The sequence below is a fragment of the Protopterus annectens genome, chromosome 11.part0, assembly GCF_019279795.1.
Source record: "Protopterus annectens isolate FY-2018-M chromosome 11.part0, PAN1.0, whole genome shotgun sequence".
NCBI classification, from domain to species: Eukaryota; Metazoa; Chordata; order Ceratodontiformes; family Protopteridae; genus Protopterus; species Protopterus annectens.
In genome coordinates, this window is record NC_056745.1 from 570,170,348 (window position 1) to 570,195,716 (window position 25,369).

Sequence of the window (25,369 nt, forward strand, 5' to 3'; positions counted from 1 at the left end):
ACCCATTCCATTTTGATTGCCTCCATGAAGTCTCTCTATACTACCATTTGCAGATCTAGGGAATCTTAGGGAGTACTTAGCATATACAGTTTTCTGTCTGTACCCCTCCTTATCCTTCCAGGCTTTCCTTTTCAAGGTGCCCTCTTCAAGTCTACCCAGTATGATTAGGATTTTACACACCATATCACGTTGAGCACATCTTTTCTGTTTTGCAGTTAGAAAAGGTCCAGCTTATTTGCCAGTGTCATGGTTTACCTTTCATTCTAAGTACCATCCTGGTGTTTTTCCAAAACCATTTTTGTCCTTCTCTTTGTATGGCTTCCAGAACTACTTACATTACTAATGATGATGCCAAATGAGAACTACAACCCAGAAGACAGATAGCATAACACTTTATTTCTAGTGTCTGTTACTGCAGCAAATGAGAATGGGGTTAAGGTTATGACTTTGCAATGTGCTTCTTCTTATAGTGCTGGGTTTGATCTTTTCACTTTCCAGTCACAGTAAATGAAAGTTTTAAGATGTCTCTTAAATAGACAGTGCAGGTCTGTACTTAATAGGCTTAATTAGTTAACAAAATGAATAAACCCCAGCATTCTGTTCACTGCTACCATGTCTTTTTCACTAGTGATACCATTCAGGTATTATCAGCACCACTATATGCGCTTTCTGCTCTGCTGCAGTCAGTTCTACCCTCCCCCCAATGTGATACTTCACAATACAGTTGTGGCCCTGTGTCCTAAGCGCAGCAATTTGCACTTGTCAGCACCATACCTTAAATGTCATCTTTCTGACCAGCTGGTCAGACTTTCCAAGTTCTTCTTTAGTCTCTTTTGTCTCAAAGAATTGATAGCTGTCACCATCCATAATCTTGTCAAGACATTCCTCTGTTGAAGGAGGCATACCACATTAGTTTCAGTATGGTTACAAGCAAAAAATACTTAAAAACAGTCTCTAACAATACAGAAACTAGTGGATACCATGTCCTGTAAAGAGGAGCCTAGCACCTTCTCTCTGAAATCCCTCTCCAACAGGCACACACATAAAGATACCAATGCCCATACTCTCATCTTTTCACTGTTATGTGGTGTGCCATCCTCTTCTCTGGTACTTAATTCATACTGAAGCATTTTAAATAAGCATACTGACATTTCTTACATGTCTGTGTCATTACCATGGCTCTGTTGTCACTTGCGTGTGGCTATCTTTTGCAAATAAACTATGGTTACTTATCTAGTCTGAAAATCTACCTAACTCCCACCTGCCAGTGCTAGCTACATAACATAGTAAATGAGGATTTTCCATTACATCTGTGCATTTTTTTGAGGTTTCTGTGTTCTAGTCAGGTATCATATAACTGATTTGTTTGCAGTTAAAAGCATTCTCTGGAGTCTCCTTGCTCCTTTATCTGGTTAAAACTTCCATTTAGTGGCTACAGTTAGCTGTACACCACCCTCCCTATTGTTGTCTTGTTTTTATACTTGGTGGCTTTACAGTTGCCAACCCATACTGTATATTTGATCTGGGACATTCCTCCCAATCTAGTGTCATTAGTTCATTCCACCTAATAGAGAGAGAACATTTGAGAAGGCCAACCCACTTAGATTCTTAACCTTGAATTATTTTCTGTTCCAGCTTTCTCCTTTTCCACTTTACTTAAAAAAAATCTAAGTTTGTTTCTCCCCTTTCCTGTAACTAGTCTAGTCCAGATACAGATTTGCTGTATCCAAGACTGTTTGTAAGTTCCTGAGACCCCCAAGCCTTTTTGTGTTGGAAGGAAGCCTTCTAGCTTATCAGTGGGAGTGGTAAGCACTAGGTAACCTATCTACCACATAAGGAGTGGTTTCTGGCCTAGAAATTTTATTTATTGGCCGTCTGGGCAGTTTTTCCATCTCTCTCAACTTTCTGATTTAAAAGCTCACATTTGCACTTGTTTCCCCCTTTCCTGTAACTAGTCTAGTCCAGATACAGATTTGCTGTATCCAGTACTGTTTGTAAACTTCTGAGCCCCCCAAGCCTTTCTGTGTTGGAGTGAAGCCTTCTAGCTTATCAGTGGGAGTGGTAAGCACTAGGTAGCCTATCTACCACAAGAGGAGTGGTTTCTGGCCCAGATATTGTTGTTTATTGGCCTTTTGGGCAGTTTCTTCCATCCCTTTCAACTTTCTGGCTTAAAAGCGTGCATTTGTGCCTATTTTCCCACCTTTCCTGTAACTAGCCTACTCCAGATACAGATTTGCTGTCTCCATGACTGCTTGTAAGCTTCTGAGCCCCCCAAAACTTTCTGTGTTAGAGGGAAGCCTTCTAGCTTATCAGTGGGAGTGGTAAGCACTAGGTAGCCTATCTACCACAAGAGGAGTGGTTCCTAATCCAGAAATTGTAGTTTATTGGCCGTTTGGACAGTTTTTCCATCTCTCTCAACTTTCCGGTTTAAAAGCCCTCGTGCGCTTGTTTCCCACCTTTTCTGTAACTAGTCTAGTCCAGATACAGACTTGCTGTATCCAGGACTGTTTGTAAGCTTCTGAGCAGTGCCAGAGTCTGCTCTTCAATTATTTCCTTAGATCTACTAGTTCTCTCCTCTCCTGCACTCATACTAGATTATTAGTCTACTACTTTACCAGACATCTTGTCGCAATTATTGTAGCACACAAAAGTGCTACCAGCATTAAACATTCTACAAGGAAACAGATCCAGTACTTTTTATCAATGCCCACCCCTCCAGGCATGTCTAAAGGTCAGTTCCCTGTGCTTTCTCCTATTAACCTGGTGAACTTGGGCATCCTGAGGCAATGTAGCAACTGCCTCATGCACACCAACAACCCTTTCTTCTTAGCTTCCAACACTCAGACTTGTGAGAGATGCGCTTATATATCCAAATTGGAAGCCATGCACTCTCCAGCCAAGATCGGAATAGCTGGTCAAGAGAAGAAGGCCAACACATGCACCACACCACATGGAATACATAGCCCTCCAGAGCAAACACCAGGACTACCTTCATATAAAAACACAAACCACACACCCACCTTCACAGAGGCTCTCAATAAAAATCTACCCAAGCAGCAGAGACCTCCAAGGCAGAAACGCACTCGACCACCACAACACAACACTAATCATGAGATGCATTACTCTCCTAAACAGTGTGCCACTCAGCTAAAACCCATAAAGGCAAAACAGCATGCCCAACACATTCAGTTCAATATTCAGTTATACAGAAATAAGCAACTTCTCACCAAAACAGCAAAGATTTCAATAGCAAATTCCGACCTTATCTCCACCCTACTTTATGCCTCTCCAATATATACCAGCCTAAGGCAATGTGATCTAAACAAGCTAGAGACCTGCTACAACAAAATCACCAAATTCACCACAGGGGCATCCTACCATAGTCACCACTGTCTCTCACTTGCTGAACTGGGCTGGCTTGAACTCCCTCACCTCCTTCAGTGGTATCAACTCTCACTCGCCAGCAAACTAGTAAACCATCCACTAAATGTCCCATCCCTCCAGAATCTACTCCAACCCTATCGCACCATCAGACCACTAAGATCCAGCAACAAAAATCACTTGCAGATCACTAAAGCCAATAACTCTGCTGGTGAAGCACTATTCTCTTGCGCCATAGCCAAATTATGGAACTCCCTCCCACCCACAATTACCTCCATACCATCATGCACCCACTTCAAAACTTTACTAAAAGTGCACCTAAAAACATGCTGGCTATGCCCTTGCAACTCCCACTCTAATATCACCCACCCCATCCAACCACTACCTTTCTTTCCACTACACTAACTGCCTTGATTATAGCAATCTCAGATGCTCATGAGCCTAGTACTGATTATACAGCAGGAACTTCTTATTGTAACATTTGTTAATGTCTGTTATGTACTTCACAGATAGATTCTAGTTGTCTACTGATGTGCTATGTTCTTCATCTGTAAATATGTTGTAATTGCTATGTAAATTGTTAATCACTATGTAATCCAATGTAACTACTGTCTGTTTATTTTAACTGTGGAGCTTTTCTCCCCGGGCCTCCGCTGAAAATGGACCTACGTCCAGTCGGACACTCCTGGTCAACAAATATAAATAAATAAACACACTAGTCATAGATGACTCGATAGTGAGGCACACTGATGTCCCACTCACTAGGTTGAATAAGGAGAAAGTAACAGTCAGCTGCCAGTCAGGTGCCAGGATCCGCCACATAATGCACGCACTCAGGTCCATCAACAACAGGTACAAATATGAGTCTGTCATTGTACATGTGGGTGTAAATGACCTGAGATGTACCTCCCTGGATTACATGAAAAGATACACGGAGGAGCTCTTGGATTATGTAGCCCAGACGGGTATGACCGTAGCCCTGAGCAGCATCCTATCATCACCCAGAATGATACCACAGTACAAGCAGAAAATGATTGATTTCAACAATTGGCTAAGTTTCTGTTGTCATTCTATGGGGATCCAGAATCTGTCTGCCTAGGATGACATGATTAACAGACCTCAATGCTTTGCCAGAGGTGGCCTGCATCTGCAACCCCTGGGCTTCTGGATACTGGCCAAGGCTCTTACCACCCCTATAGTGCCTTTTTAGGTGGTGTTCCAAAGACCAAATTACCACCGTAACAGCTACAAACAAATGCAATCTGAGGGTCATGCTGCTCAACGCTAGAAGTCTAAATCTCAAAATGCACTCGTTCAAAGCACTTCTTAAAATGGAGAACATCAACATTTATGCCGTAACAGAGACCTGGTTCAAGGCAGCAGAAAGCACCTCTGCACTACCAGGCTATAACTCATTCCACACATTTTGGCCCCAGAACTTAAACCAAAGCTCCAAAGGTGGTGGTGTTTCCATATTCATAAAGGATGCGCACACCTCCAAACTGGTAGCCCAACATCATAACACATCACAGATACTTCAGGTGCAGCTAACATTGGGTAAGACAGCGATTCAGGTTGTAGCCTGCTATAGGTCCCCAACCATGTTCCAAGACTCGCACTCCACATTCCTAAGCACCCTGGAGAATTTTAGGGTCCAACCTAACACTGTCTTATTAGGTGACTTCAACTACCCCTTCATTAATTGGGTAAACTACTCACGTACCAATATACTTGCCCAAAGTGTCCTGGAGTTCATTAATTCCAATGCCTTGGATGAGCTGGTTCTTATTCCCGCTAGAGGTAGCAACATCCTTGACCTAGTCATTACTAACATGGGTGACCGTTGCTCTACACCAATAGTCAGCTCCTCCCTGGTTAGATCTGACCACAAACTAATCACCTTGGAAATCCACATCGCCCCCCCCAAAGGTAACCACCATGAAAAACTTCTCCAAAGCTAACTTTGGGCTCCTAAAAACAGAGGTGGCTAACGTCACGGCACCCATACAAATTGAGAATAGTTGCGTGACCGCAGAATCATACACCAATGCACTGTACGAACACGTACACAAATGCATGGATCTCGCCATACCCAATAGAACCAAGACGCTCTCCTCCAAAAACAGGAAGTCAATCTGGTGGCACCTTGCCATAAACAGACTCTACAATAGAAGCAGCAAACTGATGTGGGATAAGATGAAGTCCCAAGAGTGGAAAAACTCCCTTATTAGCCTCAACAAAAAGTTGAGATCCCTTATCAAATCCTCTAAAGCTAGCTATGAAAATAGAATTGTAGCAGATAGTAAAGACAACAACAAGGCCTTCCATAGTTCTGTAAACAATCTCCATGGCAATACCCAGATTTGCTCTGAGCTACTGCACAATGGTACCTCCTATACTGAGCCAACAGATATTGCCAGTATACTGGCCGACAGATTCATTGCCAACTTTACCCCTCCCCCCCAAAGGACCAATCACAATACCAGTAGATTGCCAGGCACCCAGTATTACTGCTGCACAGGTTAAAACAGCACTATCCAAGGCCAATAACACAGCTTCTATGGGACCTGACAATATCCCTGGTTGTGTTCTGCATAAACTACAGAGTGAACTGGTGCCTCACCTGTGTGCCCTGTTCAATCACAGCCTTACCTCAGGATTTGTCCCTATTGAATGGTGCACTGATACAGTCATCCCTCTCCACAAATGAGGAGCGACTACAGACCCTGGGAACTATTGCCCATTAGCCTGATGAGTCTGGTATGCAAAGCTATAGAATGCATTATCATGGACCTAATAAACAAGGATACAGGGAATCTCCAAGCTCTGGATCCCACACCGTTTGGTTTTGTGAAGGTTAGATCATGCCTGATCAACTTGGCCAACTTCTTTAAGTCAGTCAACAGAGCTGTGGATGAAGGCAAGGTGGTTCATACAGCCTACCTTGATCTGGCCAAGGCTTTTGATACCATTCCCCACTCAGGAATCATAGAAAAACTCACTAAGCTTGGCATCAACCCCTGTATCACTAGGTGGGTTGCAAACTGGCTCACAGATAGAACCCACAAATAGCTGACTCCAAGTCAGACTGCCAACTAGTCATGAGTGGAGTCCCACAGGGTTCTGTCTTGGGTCCTCTTCTGTTTGGTATCTACTTCTCTGAAGTCCAGGCCAACACGACGGGACTCTGGCTGACAAAGTTTGCAGATGATTGCAGGTTGGGCACTATTATTAACTCCCCAAGTGATGTTCTCATCCTACAGAATGGCCTCACTGATACCAATGATGGGTGTCAGAACCATGGCCTTAAGCTCAATGCCAAAAAATGTGTCGTCATCCCCTTTGGGAAAACCCACTTCCCATGAATTACCACCTTGATGGTAGTCCACTGAACACAGAAGGTGTTATAAGAGATTTGGGAACACAGGTTGACAGCAGCCTCTCCTTTAATCACTACATTGTCACTGTGGTCAGAAAGTCCTTCTGTGTGGCACATCTCATTACTAAGGATTTTGCATCCAGGAAGAAAGAGGTCATTGTCTCCCTCTACTCTTCCCTCATTAGGCCAATTATCGAGTACAATACCCCATCTGGCATGTACCTCACTAGACACCTGCAACAACTGAAGAGGCCACAAAAGTACCCCACAAAGAGGATCCTAGGCCTTAAACACTTGTCCTATCAAAAAACTCCAACTATTCTGTCTCATATCTCCTACTTAGAGGTGATCTCTGCTTGATTTACAAAGCCACGTCTGACCCAGCTCTGTTAGAAATGCTACATCTAAAGAAATCCCAATCCCTCCACTGCACATGCTCAAACTCATTACCACACTTAACAGAACATGCTGGAGGGACAGGTTCATGACCCAGAGACTGCCCATGCTATGGAACAGACTTCCCATACATGTCAAGCAGAGCACCTCGCTGAGCCTCTTCAAGAGAAATTTTGATGAGTGGATGGGAAACAGAAAATTCACCCTGGGGATAACTCCAGTGGCTCTACTCGACAGAATCACTGGGAACTAAGATTGGGTGGCACAATGCCAGGGTAATCCTATGGCTAGGCTTGTAAAGGTCCTAGGGCCATTAGCCCAGTACAAACCTATGAATCTATGAACCTATGAACAGCTCAACTGCAGCAGCAGAACCTGTCTGGTCATATAATGGTAATGATAGTTGATCTTTTGTATATGTGTAGTCCAGGTGGAGATGGAAATTTAGGATGTGATTCAACCAATTTCAACCAAGGTATTTTTATGAAGTGATGTTTTCAGTACTATTATTCAGATGACTGAGGATTGTTAGAGGTCTGTGGATAGAAGTAAGTAAGCTTTTGCCTAGTGTCAAAAAACATTGTTTTTGTTTTACAAGAGTGTAGTAATATTGTTTATCACTGACCCTTTGAATACGTCATCAAAATCAGCCTGAAGTTCAAGTTCAAGAGCAGAGAGAGAGAATGAGAGAGAAAGAATACCTGGAGCAGACTAGAACCACATCATCAGCATAAAGCAGGCACGGAAGATGAGACAAGTTAAATGAGAGTTTGTTAATGTACACAGAAAAAAGGAAAAGTGCCAGAATAAATATTTGGGAGATGCCTTTGTGCAGAGAAACTGATGAGTTGAAATTCACTGAAAAGTGCTGATTAGAGAGGCAGTTTTTTGAAGGAGGACAGAGTATCATCGCTAATGCCTATTTCAGTTAGAGGGTCTAGGGGGAAATGAGTGATTGACAAGATCAAAGGTTCTGGTGAGATCAATAATAATGGCTGCAGTAATTAGGACTTTGCCCATTCTAAGAAGAATTCTGTTAGTCAGTGATGAAATAGGTGTAGATGTGTTGTGACTAAGATTAAAGTTATGCAGCATTTCAGAGAGAAGATGATATTGATTGATGTACTGAGTGAGCTGTAAGTAAAATATTTTTTTCCAGAATCTTTCCTATGGTAGGGAGGATAGAAATTGGCCAGAAATCTGATGGATTGGGTTTCTAGGGAAAGGTATTAAAATTATATATTTTTTCAGATAGAAGTCATAACATTACAACTAATACAGCCTGAAGATGTGTTTCAGTGGGGTTACCTTGATGTCTCTGCAATGATAAGTAAACCAACCATGGTGAAGGTTGTCTGTACCAGAGGGGCTATCAAGCTTTACCAGTTCAAGCAGTGGATGGATGTTCTTGGATGTGATAGTCTTGAAGCACAATAAAAGTTTTTGATAAAATTCCCCACTCAGGCATAGTAGAAAAGTGAAATAAACTGGGAATAAACCCCTTTGTCACCTGCTGGATTGACAACTGACTTGCAGATAGGATGTTTTATATATTTTTTTCTTCCCGCTGTGGCTTACATATATGTATATATGTAAATCCAGTCAAAAAAGGCCATTGTCTGACTTGTCTTCCTGAGTACTGCAGTAGTACAACTCCCAGACCTCCTCATCCTATTCCACTTGTCCCAAGTCTTATTAAAGTTTTGTGTTAGATAAATCTTTACCGTTCTTTCAGGTAATACCTACAGCTTGGTAACCACATTTTAAGTAAAGCTGCGATGGCATCTCCATTTCCTCTAGTTACATAGCTTCTTATCTGGTAGGCAACAAAACTATAAAATGGAAACAAGATCTTGCTCCTTTCCTCCATGCATTTGTAGGAGATCATCAAGAAACTGATTTTTAATATCTTTATAAATAATCTCCATAATGCAACCGAACAGGTCAGCATAGTGCAGTGTGCAGATGGTTCTGCATTTATCTATTCAGCTCCAGCTCACTCACAACTACAAAAAAATTATACAAGAGTCCTTTTCATCCATTGAATCATACCTCTTAACAGCTAACTTACCCCCAAATTCATATAAAACCAAATTAATACTTTTCCTACCAAAAGACCTATAGGGCCAAAGGCATACTTTTCATGTCTCATCAACACGCAAACACTACAGAAATAACACCCCATACCAAATTACAAGAAGTCACAATGGATGTAAACCTTAAGTTTGTTTGATCTACTCATCTTGCAAGTCATTAAGAAAATCCACCTAAAACTAGGCATGCTGTATTGAGTAAAACCATGTCTCACACACCCAGCTAGAAAAACTATTACCTCTTCCGACTGCCTTCCCAATCGTATGTATCATCAGTGCTTATAATGCTGCTGTCTACCTACAGGATGTAACTTGATGTATGCTATAATAAGATAGCTAAATTCACTGCCTGAACAAACACATCACTGCTTAGCTGTAAAGGAAACAAACTAGCTTAAACTGCCCCCCTGCTTATCGTACATATACTCCCATTACAGCTCATAACCTCATCCATAAACCTCAGCCTTGTCCATCTTTCTATATAATACCTTGCAACACTATTCACTAATAATGGATCTATGCTCAAGCAAAAAAGTCACTTTTAATCACGACCAACTCAAATGATACTGCAGGAATAACTGTACTGTAATTATATCATAAAACTTTGGAACTCCTTTCCACGCTAGCTAAAAACACATAGATTAACTGACTGTTGCTAAATAACACCAGGATAATTTATTCTCATATCTCTTCACAATACTGTAATAAACCTTGCCTACTTGTTGAATTATATATATATATATATATATATATATATATATATATATATATATATATATATATATATATACACCACAATATCTAATTTTCAAAATACTGAAAACTCATTTGACTGAATCTCATTATAATGAATTTTAAGCCATAGACATGATGTGGGCTTCCCATCACCTGTGACTTGCTTGTGGTAAAAAGAATTACTGTAACTTAAAGTGCTGACTTGTCAGAATACCGATAGTTATGCAGAAAGTAGTGTTGTCGTGTTTCTAAATGTGGGTATGTCTACATTTTTACTGGAAGTATTTAAAATAATATGGTGGATGTTTTGTGCATTCCCAGCAGTAGTGGTAGTGTGTAGAGTACTGTAAGAGAAGTAATGAGTATATGCCCTTTTCCCCACTGTAGTGCAGTCCTGGAGTTAGTATATATAGTTGGGGGGTGTGGGGAGAACAGCCAGTATGGCTAGATGATGCAATGGTGCAGCGGCAGCATTGTCGCCTCACAGCAAGATGTCCTCCGATTTGATTCTCAGCTAAGGTACCTTCCGTGCGGAGTCTGCCTATGCTCATGTGGGTTTCCTCTGGGTACTCCGGTTTCCTCTCATATTATAAAGATGTGTCTGGAGCATTTCTCCCTGGGCCTCTGCTGAAAATTAGCTTTGTTCCAAGTCGGACTTTCCCGGTAAATAGATGTTAAATAAATAAATTGGGGGGTTGTGGGGTCATTGCCCCCACCTAGTGGGCTCATATTACATTATCAAAATTCCAGAAGGTCGAACACCAGATGTTCGAACTTGGAAGATCGAAATGTAATAATATTGAAACATCAGAACAGTGAATTTTTTCCCAGGGAAAAAATTCACTGTTCCAAAAAACACACACACAATGCAAGCACACCAAAAACCTTATAAACCTACACTACACCTTACATACACAACTACCTATGCACTGACCTTAACCCAAACCCTAACCCTAATGTCCGTCACTATCGCACACTTACCTTACCCGCACCCTAACCCTAAAGTCTGTCACTATCGCACACTTACCTTACCCGCACCCTAACCCCAACGTCTGTCACAATCACACACTTACCTTAACACGTTCCATAACCTTCGCACCACAGTGGAGAAAATGTTGAAGCCGCAGAAACAGCCAACCAAATTCTTTCCCTGGGAAAGAATTCAGACTTCCGCAGCTTTGACATTTTCACCTTTCGAACTTCCAGGTTAGAACTTCTGGTGTTCGACCTTCTGGAAGTTCGATTAGGTAATAGGAACCCTACCTAGTTTAGTTTTATATTGTCCAGTTTCTGTTAAGAGGGTAAATAAGTAGTTTTTAAGTTCTGGAAAGAGTTAGTCATTGGTGTGTAAGTGTGCATGTCTATGGTTTAAAATTTAGTATTTTGAAATTCAGCATTGTAAGCTTTCAGTATAATGAGATTCAGTCAAAAGAGTTTTCAATATTTTGAAAATTAGTTATTGTGGTCTCGGTGAAATGAAATTCAGTCAAATGAGTTTTCAGTCTTGTGAAGTAGACCCATTTATATATATTTATATATATATATATATATATATATATATATATATATATATATATATGTATATATATATATATATATGTTGAGTTATTAGCTATCTAGTATATATTGAATATATTTGTTTTTGTGTGCCACATATTTTCCCCCATTCTGATTGCCTCAGTTAAAAAGTGCTAATAAAGAATATATTGTAAAAGTGTGTTGTTGTTCATTCATCCTATTTATTTATAGTCTATGTGGTGTAGTTTGAATTTTAATAAAAAAGTCACACTCCACCAAAGGGTAAAGATACCAGTGGCTTCACAAATCCAATAAAACAAAAATACAATAAAAACGTCCACCAGCACCATACACAGCAGCTATTCACTTTATAGAAATGGAACTGGATACTTAAAATCAAAGAATATTTTTATTTCAAATAAGTTAGCGCTTTCACCATACTGGCTTCATCAGACTTATAAACACTCAAATACTCATTCATTTAAATAACTGGACTATAAAACTGATTGGTTAGCATAATAACTGATGTCATAATTAATTAGAATTGCATGTCTCCCTTTATAACCATTGCGTAAACATTCTAATAAAAAACATATATATATAACTTCATAGGCAAATAAGTAACCTCAATATTCATCCTAAAAAATATATGTATGTATATATGCATACTTTTTATACTTTTTAAAACATCAAATTCATATAGCATTATATTAACACTGCTCATATAACATCAAATAAAATCCAATGTGATTTATAAATATCATATTTAAAAAAAAGCCTAAAGTCTCTCTAACTAATACAACAAATAAAATTCATTCAATGGTAATGTGATGTATCTGAATTGTGCATCTAATTAAAATGTATAATGATGTTATTAATAAAAATGTTATTGATAAAGAATATGTATCTGTGATGCTAGTAACAAGAACTGCATTATTTACAATTCATCATGTTTCATCACTTTCAACCTTCTCTTTTTGAGAATAGGTTTTAATGGGACTTTGTCATTTAGTCCCGGAAACTTATCCGCTCTGCATCTAATCATCCACCTTAGCTCACACTCCTTTGTATAGCTTTCTAAGTCCCCACCACGTATACTGGGGTTAATCTTTGAAATAAAAATATTCTTTGATTTTAAGAATCCAGTTTTGTTTCTATAAAGTGAACAGCTGCTGTGTATGGTGCTGGTGGACGTATTTATCGTATTTTTGTTTTATTAGTTTGAATTTTAGTTGCGTCAGTACAACCCTGATTGTGCTTGAAATTAGTCATTTTTGACAAGAGCCAAAAGGCAGTAAACAAATATAAATAAAGAAATAAATAAAGTTTGTAATGTAGAAGTAAAAGTTTTGTATAAAACTGCATGCAGTGCCCACAGTCATTTGTGTGGCAGCATTCAGAAGTAAACTTAATAATCATGTAATATACTAATGTCAGTATTTCAGAGACACTGGCTAAAGAAACCAGTAAGCAGAGCTTTGTATATAAATCCATTAAATTAATTATTATATAATTAATCAATAAGGTCATATCTATATATATATATATATATATATATATATATATATATATATATATATAGTTTACTATCATAATGTCGAAATTTAAAATAAAATGTGTACATATTTGTGAATTGTTTCGCTGAACGTACACATTTTTGTATGGCCCTAATGTCGAAAACAAGTGTTAATTGTCGAAAATGTCGCTCGCGACATTTCCGACAATCAACAGCACTCCCACCTGTCCCGTAACTCCCTACCTAACTAGCCTACACTCACAGTTATGCAGGGGGGGCAAGCCCCCCTGCACCCCCCTGTGGGGGGTTGTGCCCCCCACACACCCCCTAACTTAATATTTCAACTCCGAGATCACACTACAGTGAGGAAAGGGATGTATTTCCCTAACCGCACGGTACCTTGATCCCCTTACATGAGCAAACGTTATAATTGTGAATGCACAGTCCATTCGCAATGATAACGTTCGCTCACATAACCTGCCGAACTATGAAGTATTCCAACATATGTTGTTCGAATACTTCATAGCTGTGCAATTGCACGGCGGCATTTTGATAGTAAACCATATATATATATATATATATATATATATATATATATATATATATATATATATATATGAAAACAAAACAATGTTCTGTGCCTCACCAAAGTCCAGTCAAATAAACCAAAATGAAAATCCAAAAACCAATGAGACTGGACACTGCTCGAAGACCAACTCCTTCTGTTTATTGAAATTAGATACACTTTTGTGTTTTGTGTATCTAATTTCAATAAACAGAAGGAGTTGGTCTTCAGTGTCCAGTCTCATTGGTTTTGACATATATATATATATATATATATATATATATATATATATATATATATATATATATATATATATATATATATATATATATATATATATATATATATATATATATATATATATATATATATATATATATATATATATATATATGTATATATATATATATATATATATATATATATATATATGGAATTTATCGAAATGTTCATATCTGAATAACAACCAGTTCCTTTTTCTTTGTTATTTTAAATGTAGATAATATAAAAAAGTTGTTAAACTCTTTTGGCAGCCCGAGTTTGGAATGGACTTGGGCTATTAGTAGGGCTAGTCTGCTTGGGAGGGAGGATGGGTTCAGAGGTAACTTCTGATGGGGAGACCTATGATTATTACCCATATTATCTGTCCTCCCCCATTCAGAGAATTGCTTGTCTGTGTAAAAAAAATACAGCTGCTCATGGTCACTCCTGTTAATAAACATGGCCAAAAGCTAATGTTTCACCCATTGTTGTAGAGGTAAGTGCCGAGGTGTATAGGGGCAAGTAGTGTTGGGTGTGTGTTTGTATGGCGTGCATGTGTGAGTACATTTCAACTTTATACTCTCGAAATATTGAAATCTCAAATTTCAGAATCTCGAGACCATAAAGTGGAATTTTCAAAATCCTGAAACTCCATAAGTGCGAATCTGGAAATGTCTAATTCGCGGTTATGGTGTTCCAGTATTTGACGCTGGATCTAGTATGTGCAGGATGTATTGTGTAGTGTGTGGATTTAGCTGGTATGTAAGGTAAGTGGGTATTTTGTTGGGTTTTAGGTATGTGTTTGAATGTATGTGAGTGTGTTTGGAAGTTTTATATGTGGGTTAGGGTAGGCAGGTAAAAGTATGAGTGTTTTAGTCTTGAAAGTGATGGTGTTCGTATATTTGTGATGTGTGTGCGAAGGTACTGTAGAGTGTGTAGTGGTGAGTTTGCTGTCTTTTTCTGTTTGGTGCAATTTCAGAGTTAGTATATATAAGTGGGGGGGTGCAGGGGGGCTTGCCCCCCCCTGCTAATATGTAGTGTAGGTTTGTTGGTTTGTGTTTCTGTGCTTGTGCGTTGGTTTGTTGTAGTGTGGGTTAGATTATGTATTTGTTGTGTTGTGTATGGCGTGTTTATGTTCATGATTTTGTGTTTCACGGTTTTGGGGTTTCGGATTTGGAACGTTAAATTAGATATATCAGTATTTCAAGATTATAAAGTGGAACTGTGAGTTCACGAGAGTGTGTTAGTATCTCTGCATGGGTGGTTGCAGTAGGAAGGATTATTAGATGATAAGTAAGGTAGATATATGTGTGTGTGTGTGTGTGTGTGTGTGTGTGTGTGTGTGTGTGTGTGTGTGTGTGTGTAAAATAACATTGAAGGACAAACTCAGACAAATAAAGAAGCACAATATCTAAACTAAGCTTCACTATATTCCTGACTAAATTGAAGAGAATCACTATTCCCTAATAACATAGTTAACAGAGCAAGGCAGATGATGTGGTGAATGGTTCTTGTTGTTGTTGTCAGACCCAAAACAGAATAGAGAATGCTCTGTCTTACTAAGAGACTTCTCAAAATACTATCTAAAATATTACTTCTGTGATAGATTGCAGAATGACATCTCTTCTGGTCATCTGATTTCTAATTGCCAAGCAAAACCCCCCATTGCTGGAAGCTGGCAGGACTTAGCACCTACCTGTAAAAATACACATTCAAGGGCTTCTTCTCACATCTTTGCCAGGTGCTGTAAATTATAAAACAATTTCATACCTCCACACTTCCAGCGTAATAATTATTTCACCCCAAAAACAATACAGAAAGCTTCCTAGTACAGACTTTGTGTCTGGCTATATTGAAACCTGTGAGATAGCATCTTTGTAGCCTAGCCTATAAAGTGATTTAATTTCGGATATTTTTCTAAAGTTTGCTGGACTGAGGTTAACCCTCCAGTTTAACATTTAAACGGTTACAATAGTACATGTACATTTCTGTTCTCTCCAGTAGGGCACACATTTCAAACACAAGCACTTTACAAATACTTTTGCAACACAAATGAACGTACAAATCAGTCTGATATACACAACATACAGTTCTAATACATTTGTAACACCAGCATCTTGTATGACATACAGTTCTAATGCATTTGTAACACAAGCATTTTGCGGTAGTGTTGTCGCCTCACAGTAAGACATTGTCCTGTTCGATTCTCATCTAGAGCGCCTTCTGTGTGGAGACATGCGTGAATGGGTGTACCTTCGTTGAAGGTTGTGCGTCAGGTCCGGAAACTCGGCATGTAAAAATCTGCTGCCAATTATTAGTGGACTGGAGTTCTACTGTGGCGACCCCTAACCGGGAAAAGCCGAAAGACACAACAAAGTTTGATATTCACAAATAACATAATTATTTACAAAGTTCCAGCTAGCTGTGCTGGCAGTACCTCCTTTTGTCACAATTATTATAAATTAATTGGCTTTCCTTTTAAAAATTGTGTGTCACAAAGAAAAAAAAATCCTTTCATCTAACTTTTATTTTTTCTAAGTATTTGATTTTGTATTTTTCTACACTTTATTTTCTGTAAAAGTGTGTTTGTGTGAGTGTGTGTGTGTGTGTGTGTGTGTGTGTGTGTGTGTGTGTGTGTGTGTGTGTGTGTGTGTGTGCATGCGCACCCTCACGTGTGCTCGTGTGTGTGTGTGTGTGTGTGTGTGTGTGTGTGTGTGTGTGTGTGTGTGTGTGTGTGTGTGTCTGTGTGTTTGTGTCTGTGTGCGTGTGTGTTTTTCTGATGTTTTGTTACGGCATTTTTACCTTGCATAAAGTGTTTTCTTGAGACAAGTCAGTGATTTGAAGAAGTACGATTAACATCAAAACCTTCTGAGCCCAAGTAACACCTATTAATTACAGGGGCCAGATTTCTCACACTTGAACACTGAACTACAGTTGTTACTTTGAAAAGAACAATTAACTCAGCTACATTTGTAAGGCTATCATTCTATCATTTCTTAAAATGCTGTATCAAAGATGGTCACAAATGAAAATTAAAGGAAGTGAAGTAATTAAAAATGTGGATTGATGCTGATAGTAAGAAGTGGGCAGTAATAGTACTGTTGTAAGATGATGAGAGAGAAAAACAGAAAATTATCCTCTTATCCTAGGGATTCCTCTCTTTCCCTTTAAAATGACATCAGGGAGACAAACGCATTGACTATAAAACAAAATTGTGCTACTTATGGAATCCTTTCAGACCATTTTTGGGTATACCAAATTAGAAAATAATAATAATCACTTATAGGGTTGCCACCTTCCTTCATGGCTAAAACCGGAGTAAAGCCACACCCCTCGTGTCACCAGTAACTCCGCCCACCCCACCCCCCTCCCACCCACATGTTGTGATGTTGCAATGACATCACTTGGCAGGGAATGCCCTCTTTCTTTGTTCCTGCTGCCTGCTTTTGGCTGATTTACTATGCTTTTTTGTAAAAAAAAAGCATAGTATATCAGCCGATTTACAAACTCCGATAGTCTATTTCCTTTTTGAAACAGAATACTGGAGTTTGTGCAGTGTTTTCCGGACTACCAGAGAATCAGTTTGATTTCTGGATACCTCAGATAAAAATGGAGGGGTGGCAACCCTAGTCACTTACTTTGATACAGAGACATTAGTATTTCAAAAAAAGTTCAGGATATGCTGAAAAACATGTTTTTTTTAGATTTTAGTATGGTTCTCCATTAAGGCCAGAAAGTGATGCGTCCTGTAATGATGGGTGGTGGCAAATTTCTTGATCTTATCATAGCACAGTTGCAAGAGTGAGAGTTGACTGGACTGTAGGTTAATCAAGATGGGAGCAGCATAATGTAGTATAGGGATGAGAAGGGATTGAATAATACTTTTTCTGACATTATCTGCTGGGTATTGTTTGACTCTATAGAGTGCACCTAGCTTTTGGATCATAGGTTCATAGGTTTATAGATGTTTACTAGGCTAACAACCAGGGCCTTTTTAAGCCTAGCCATGCATCCCTAATCCCTGACAAGTTCTGATACCCTTGATAAGTGTAAGCAGTGACTTGGGAGATGAAATATTCACAATCAGGAGCCTGGGAGATGAACCATTTACAGGTTGCCTGTATCCATTAGAGACATAGGTGCCAAACCAGTAATGAATTTCCTGTTCCCCATCCAGTTGTCCAAGTTGCAGTTGAAATGTGTTAGGGAGGAACTCTGCTTTACATGGATTGGAAGCCTGTCCCAGAGACGCGATAGTCTCTGGGATACATACCTGTCTCTCCACCAGGTCCTACTTACATCACAGGCAAGTTTTAAGTCTTTAGAATGGGTAATTCTTGTGCTGTTTGTTTTTTGGATATACAGGCAGTCCATTAAAGTGGAGTCTAACAATACCCTGTATTCCAGGTATAGACCTCCCCTCAAAAGCCTGTAGCAGAGAGAATGCAGGGATAGGAGCTTGAGACTGGAATCCTTCAAAGCCCCAGGGCCAGTGGAAAATACGGCCCAAACCACAGAATCCTTTACAAACACATTCTATGGATACCTACAGGAATGCAAGGATCATGCTATCCAAAGTAAAACCAAGACACACTCCTCCAAAGGCAGGAGACCTGTCTGGTGGACCCCAGCCATACATAAGCTGTACAACAGAAGGAGGAAGCTACTACATGATAGAGCAAAATCCCTGAAAGGGAAGGCAACTCTGATTAGCACTAGCAAGAAACTACAATCCCTCATAAAATCATCTAAGGCTAGCTTCGAAAGAAAAATTGCACAAGACGCTAAAGATAATCACAATGCTTTCTTTAGTTATGTCAGAAACCTGGGTGGAAATTCCCAGATGTGCTCTGAGTTAGTGCAAAATGACAAAAAATACACTGAACCCACAGACATTGCCAACATCCTGGCAGACAGGTTCAGTGCAAACTCCCCCCCTCCCCCCCAAATGTGCAAATGACTATCCCAACAGAGTGTAGCCTCCCTGACATCACAGATGCACAGGTGAGAGCTGCCCTCTCCAAAACAAAAAACACAGCATCAATGGGACCAGACGGTATCCCGGGCTGCATTTTACATGAACTCCAAGAAGAACTGAACCCTCACTTAAAATCACTGTTCAGTCTCAGCCTTACAACAGGATATGTACCCAAAGAATGGCATACAGCAACAGTGGTCCCACTCCATAAAGGTGGTGCCACAACGGACCCCGGAAACTATCGCCCTATAAGCCTAACTAGCCTGCAAAGCTATCGAGCGTATCATCATGGAACTCATAAACAAAGACATTGGGAACCTCCAAACACTGGATCCTACCCAATTTGGCTTTGTTAAGGGCAGATCTTGCCTCTTGAACCTGGTCAGTTTCTTTGAAACAATCACCAAGGCCATAGACGAAGGGAAGGTAGTCCACACAGCCTACCTTGACCTTGCAAAAGCCTTCGACACAATACCCCACTCAGGCATCATAAATAAGCTCACCAGCTTAAATATCAACCCCTATGTCACAAGATGGGTTGCAAACTGGCTTAGGGATAGAACCCACATGGTCAGAATTGCAGGTGCCATGTCAGACTCTAGACCAGTTACAAGTGGCGTCCCACAAGGCTCAGACCTGGGTCCTGTCTTGTTCGGTATATATTTCTCTGAGGTACAGGCTAACACAGGAGGACTGTGGCTGACAAAGTTTGCAGATGACTGCAAACTGGGGGCCATAACTGACTTGAAGGCTGACACAAGCATCCTCCAAAAAGGTGTGGGAGTTTTTTGTTTATACTCCTAGCATTGAGCAGTGATACCTTTAGATTTTCTTGGTTTTGATTTACTATGTTGGAAGTACTTTCAGTTTGGCATTGCCTAAAAAAAAGGTAGTATGGGGGAAGACAATGTTTTAGCTAATATTCAAAGGCTTAGAGAGGATAGATGCAGACCATCCCTGGCAAAGCAGCGTGGCCTGTTGACCATCTCCTTCCATGTTGACCAGTATTGTACCCCATTAGAATGACACCAGAAACTAAGCCAATTATTAAAGTCAGTCACCTTTTGTTTGTATTGTGCATCATCCTTGGAGAAGGTAAAATGCTGTTCAATGCTAAGTTCATACAAGCCTAAAACACATATTCCAAGAGCTCCATGATGTCTCTCTTCATATAATCTAGGGAGGTATGTCTCAGGTCATTTACACTTACATGGACTATGACTGAGTCATACTGGTACTTGTGGTCCAGTGACATGAGTGTGTGTATTTGTAATGTGGTGGATCCTAGCCCCTGATAAGCAACTGACTGTGACTGTCTCCTTACTCAGCCTGGTGAGAGGGACATCAGTGTGTTTCATGATGGAGTCTCCAATGACCAGAATGTTGAATAGTGTTGTGGATTCCCTTATGGGCTTAGAGGTAGAGGCTACATGAAATATGGTTCTATTTCATAGGTTCATAGGTTGGTTCTAGGCTATTGGCCCTAAGGCCTATACAATCCTAGCCAAACAATTCCCAGAATATTTCTTCCCACAATATTTACTTCCCTGGACCCCTGTCTAGCAGGGTGTCTGACGTAACCCCTGGGGTGAATTTCCTATCTCCCATACAATCGTCAAGGTCCCTTTTGAAGAGGGCCAAAGAGGCGCTCTGCTTGACATGTATGGGCAGTCTATTCCAGAGTATGGGGAGTCTCTGGGTCAGGAACCTATCCCTCTAGCATGTTTTGTTCATTGTGATGTCAAGGTTTAGATCCCTGGAGGGTGTGGCTCTGAGGCATTGGGATTTCTTTAAGTGGAGCATGTCCAACAGCTCAGGGTTTGGCAGTCTGTTCCAGAGTATGGGGAGTCCCTGGGTCAGGAGCCTATCCCTCTAGCATGTTTTGTTCATTGTGATGTCAAGGTTTAGATCCCTGGAGCGTGTGACTCTGAGGCATTGGGATTTCTTTAAGTGGAGCATGTCCAACAGCTCAGGGTTTGACATGGCCTTGTATGTTAAGCAGAGATTACCTCTGAGTAGACGATATGGCACAGAGTATAGCTGGGGTTTGTAATGTGGTGGCCTGTTGCCATGAATATGAACTTTTCCACTATCTCTTTGTTGATGTGGGTGTTGTTTTGAAAGAATGCATTTGGGGCTGCTGAGGGTATTTGTTATGTGTACTTCATCTAGGAGGTCTTTGAGGTTTAGGAAGGTTACATTTAAGTGTCTCAGCATATGTGGGTCTATATGTCTGTTTTGAATTGTGTGCGATGGGTGTGCAGCGTGTGTACTACTGACAACCTTATTGACATTAGGAGCAATTGTATGTGAGAGCTTTGCCTCCAGTGACATTGTGTAAATACATCTCTCACATACCATATCAGTTGTTTGAGAATTAACTGGTTATCAGAGAACATGAGGCAATTTCTACATTGCCTCAGAATGTCCATATCCACCAAGCTGCTAATGGAGATAGTGGGAAAGTTCATATTCATGGCAATATACCCTTCTTTATCGATTAAACAGTTGGAGTGAGAATATAAAGCAATGTCAGGAGTATATGGTTTGCAACTCCTGGGACAGTGCTTGTCACTGCGCAACTAGGTAATGGTGAAAATGTAATCATGCTTTTACAGTAAAAATGTCAGTCAAGGTGTCTGTGTCTATACAAGGCAATGCCAAACACTTGAGGGGAAATTAATACATAACACCCTGAAAATTTAAGGATGAAGTATTTAGGCAGATATTCTGAAGTTAGAAACAAATTAAGCAGTACAGACTGAAAACAAAGAATTAGCTTGTTAGAAATGATGAAAAGAGGGAAGTCGCATAAATGGCTACTGCCTGGCTTCTACTAGTGCTGGTCTCACCACAGCTTCACTCTGCTGGGATCCAAAGCTCCTTTGCTTCTTCTCTCACCAGAAGCAAAATATTAGCACCAATCCCAAAATGAGAAACAGACCACAGCCTGTTTGTGATCAACAGTCTTGTTCAAGATGATGCAAGTGTCTGTAGGCTTGTTTTAGTCTTTTCCTGGTAGATGCATTGAATAGCAACCAGACCGTTCAGGAACATCAAGCACAGACACTCACTGCCAACCAGAATTAGACAGGAATCAATGCACTCTGCTGCTTCTCTCACCAGGAGCAGAATATAAGCACAGATTCCAATCTGTCGCATATAAAGCAGTTAATATGCTTTCTGGTAATCAGCAGTCTCCAGGAAATAATGTCCCTGTACTCCTTCTCTCACCAGGAGAAAACAGAAGCACTAATCCCAAGATGACTAGTGAGAGGCAGAATGTGGGCTATCCAATAATTGGAGGTTTTGCAATAGACGTTTAAAGGTAAGATGAAAAAAATAGGTTAATATCCTAAGCACTGCAGTGTGCACTAAGCAGTTAGATAGAAAAAGGGGGCAACTTAACATTTACCTGTCTTAAGTGGAGAGCCATTCATTTTAAAAGAACATGATAGAGTGAAAAGGGGTGGGCATTTTTGTATTCTGGTTCTATGAGATATATTGGGATAGCCAATACATTTAAATAGTTGAAGGGGAGTGATTTCACAAAATGATAATTTTGTGCTTACTCACAAGAGCCAGTGAAAAGGGAAAGGAAAGGAGATGTGGTCAAATTAACATAAGGGTCAGGCAACTAGAAAGACAGTTGTTTTAACAACACAACAGCATCACGGTGGGATGTGGGAAAATGTTTCTGTGTGACTTACAAGAGACACAGCTGTGGTGTCTTTCCAAGTTTTAATATGCAATTAAAAGCAGAATAGAAGTAAAACACAGTGTAAAGAAAACAAATCACTGTATACAAAGTAGAAGTAGGCAATAAATAATACAAAAAACAAGAAAGCAAAAGTAAACTAACCTTTCCCTCACAGGAAGTTGAGGCAGAGTCTATGTGAGAATTTCCAGTAAAGCCAAAGTATTAGATATACCTGTATTTGAACCCAGTACCATCTGGCCAAATATAAATATATGTGTGTGCATATATTTCTATGTATATGGGTTGAATTCAGCTGCTCAAATTAGCATTTGATTTTGTTTTAAAATGACTGATAAAACTGACTGAATGTTAAAAAGATCACACATAATTTGCCAGTCTTTTTGTGTGTGAGAACAAGGTACAGTGGGGCTGGGAAATTTGCCCTTTCCCCACTGCAGTGCAATCTCAGAGTTGGTATATAATAAGTAGCAGGAGGTATAGGGGTGCAGAGGCTTGCTCCCCCAAAAAAATACTCTGAATGTTTTTCCTGTTTAATTTTTTATATTTTGTTTGCAGCTTTAATCATATTTGTTTGAGTACTTTCTACTCAAACTTTGGTTATTTATTGTATAGACAGATACGCATAGATTTAAATATACTTTTTTTCTACCAGCAGAAATGTCCTGTCTTTTTAAGATCCCAAACTACTGTTACAGGACATTTCTAACTTTGTGTTACTGTGACATAACAGCAAATATCTGTGGGTCAGTTTTGGGAAAGAATAAGAGCTTGAAGATATCTGGGTGGGATACATAAGAAGGAGTGCATTATGTCTGGGAAGAAGTATGACTGTGGAGGAAACTCTAGACAGTACTCCAAGTGTGATCCTGTGAAAAATACTAAGAAAGTATGATTCTTAAAATTATTATATGCATCTTTACCAATTGGGAGATCAGTATGTAGAAAACAGTCTATCAAAGCTGTGGAATAGCTGAAGAGCAGGGGCAGTTCAGACCAGATGACAACATACAAGATCTACTGTTGCGGTGTGGAACTACAGTTTGCAGACCTGCCGGGGGGGGGGGGGGTTGTAAGGTCTCATCACCAATGTACCACTGAGAAGGTGTACCTTGGCTGCTTTTGCATACTTCTCAATTTCTTTGTTTAAAAACTCTGTAGAAAGTCAAAAATAATGAGGGACAAAGGCCTGAGATCCAGGAAAACTTTCAATTTTACTCTAATTCCCTTTGAAAAGTTAGTAGAACAACAGGTTTTCTGGACAACAAAAAGTATGAAATGGTAATGTCCAGCATTACTGACTGTCTGTAATCCCCAGTGACTTATCAGACAATCAAACACTTTACAAGAGACAGGGCAAAAATATAAGGGTAAAATCAGGGACAGCTGAGAGGTATGCATTGGTGTTAGCACAGGGATCTTTAAGGAAGATACTCATCATCTATTGTATGGGTGGTAGGGTTGGCAGAAGACTCAGCTGTCTTTAGAGTAGGTGTCTGGGTTGGCAGAGGGCTCACATCCCTTCAAAATGAGGGTAGGGTATAATAGTTATTCACATGACTTGCAATATGTATAATACTAGACTGAGACACCGTTTGTTGATATGATATTGGAAGTCAAGAAATGTGCCCCCACTGACAGAAAGAGTAAGGAATAGTAGAGAAATTACATCATCCAGAAAAGGAATGGGAGGTGGAGGCTGTCATACTGGAAAGGGAACAGTGATCATTGCAAGGTTGGTCAAGAGCCTGTCAACTGTCACTATTAAAATGAGAGGAGTGTGGGTTTGAACATTGCTTACAAAGAAAGGGTGACAGTAGATATCTATTGTCGCTGGTGTGTGGGTGGGCTACTGGACTTTGAGTTTTTCCATGTATGAGAACATTGTTGTTTGAAAAAGTTTTTCTGTGACATTTTTCAATGTACTTTAGAGCTTCTTTATACATTCTGATTTAATAATAGCATACTCCACCCACCACACATATGTAGGTAAGTGTACACTAGACACTATTCATGCATTGGCAAAGGAATTCAAACGCTGTTGCAAGGGGGATATTCCTATACCATAGTCCTCCAAGACATTTCTTGTGCCTGGTGCATTTATGAAGTAATGGATTTATGCCAAGTCCAAAACATTCGCATGAATTTCAGCTGACTGCTGTATGGCATTTTTGAGCATATTGCTGTATTAAGTCTAATACAAAAGTAGCTTTGTCTCATGTAAGTTTCCATTGAAAGCTTTCATAATTTGATATTGTGTTGTATTATAACACACTATTTTTTGACTTGTCATGGCTGCACTGTTTTTTGTTTTCATTTTTGAAATTTGTCACAGTAATATTCATATATGGAACTGCAATATGTTCAGATAACTAGGACTGACTAATTATGAATATCTGTTTTATTCTCTAGCCTGCACTGATCATGAAGGAAATCCACATTCTGTAGGAGAAATTTGGAATGGGTCTGATAAGGGATGCTGCATGTATCAGTGTTTGGAGAATGGAACAGTTTCTCCTGTAGAACCCAACTGCAGTCATGTAATTGAACCTGCCTGTGACCGTTTAGGAGAATTTGCCCTAAGTATCCTTCTGGATGATGTCTGTTGTCCAAGAAAAATATGTGGTAAGCTAAGCAGCAGAATTTGAAAAGTCATGTAAGGTACAGCTATACAATGTCTGTATTTTAAAAAATCTTGAGGCACACGCACTTTGCATCAGTTTTCATCAACAGTTGCATCCTTTGTAATGTATAAATAATTTGTGCCTAATTTTAAAGCACTTGACTTCACAGAAAAAATCCAGAGTTTGCTTTCTACTGTAAGTTAGA

The 25,369-nt window shown here is 39.7% G+C and overlaps 1 protein-coding gene across 1 annotated transcript in view; it reads left to right on the forward strand.

Moving 5' to 3' along the window:
* Positions 1-25,369, forward strand: part of OTOGL (otogelin like) — a 3,472,886-nt gene that overhangs the window by 2,966,488 nt on the left and 481,029 nt on the right. Inside the window, exon 45 of the mRNA XM_044088067.1 lies at positions 24,953-25,165. Within this exon, the coding sequence (XP_043944002.1) occupies positions 24,953-25,165 (213 nt within the window). The remainder of the gene's footprint in view (positions 1-24,952; positions 25,166-25,369) is intronic.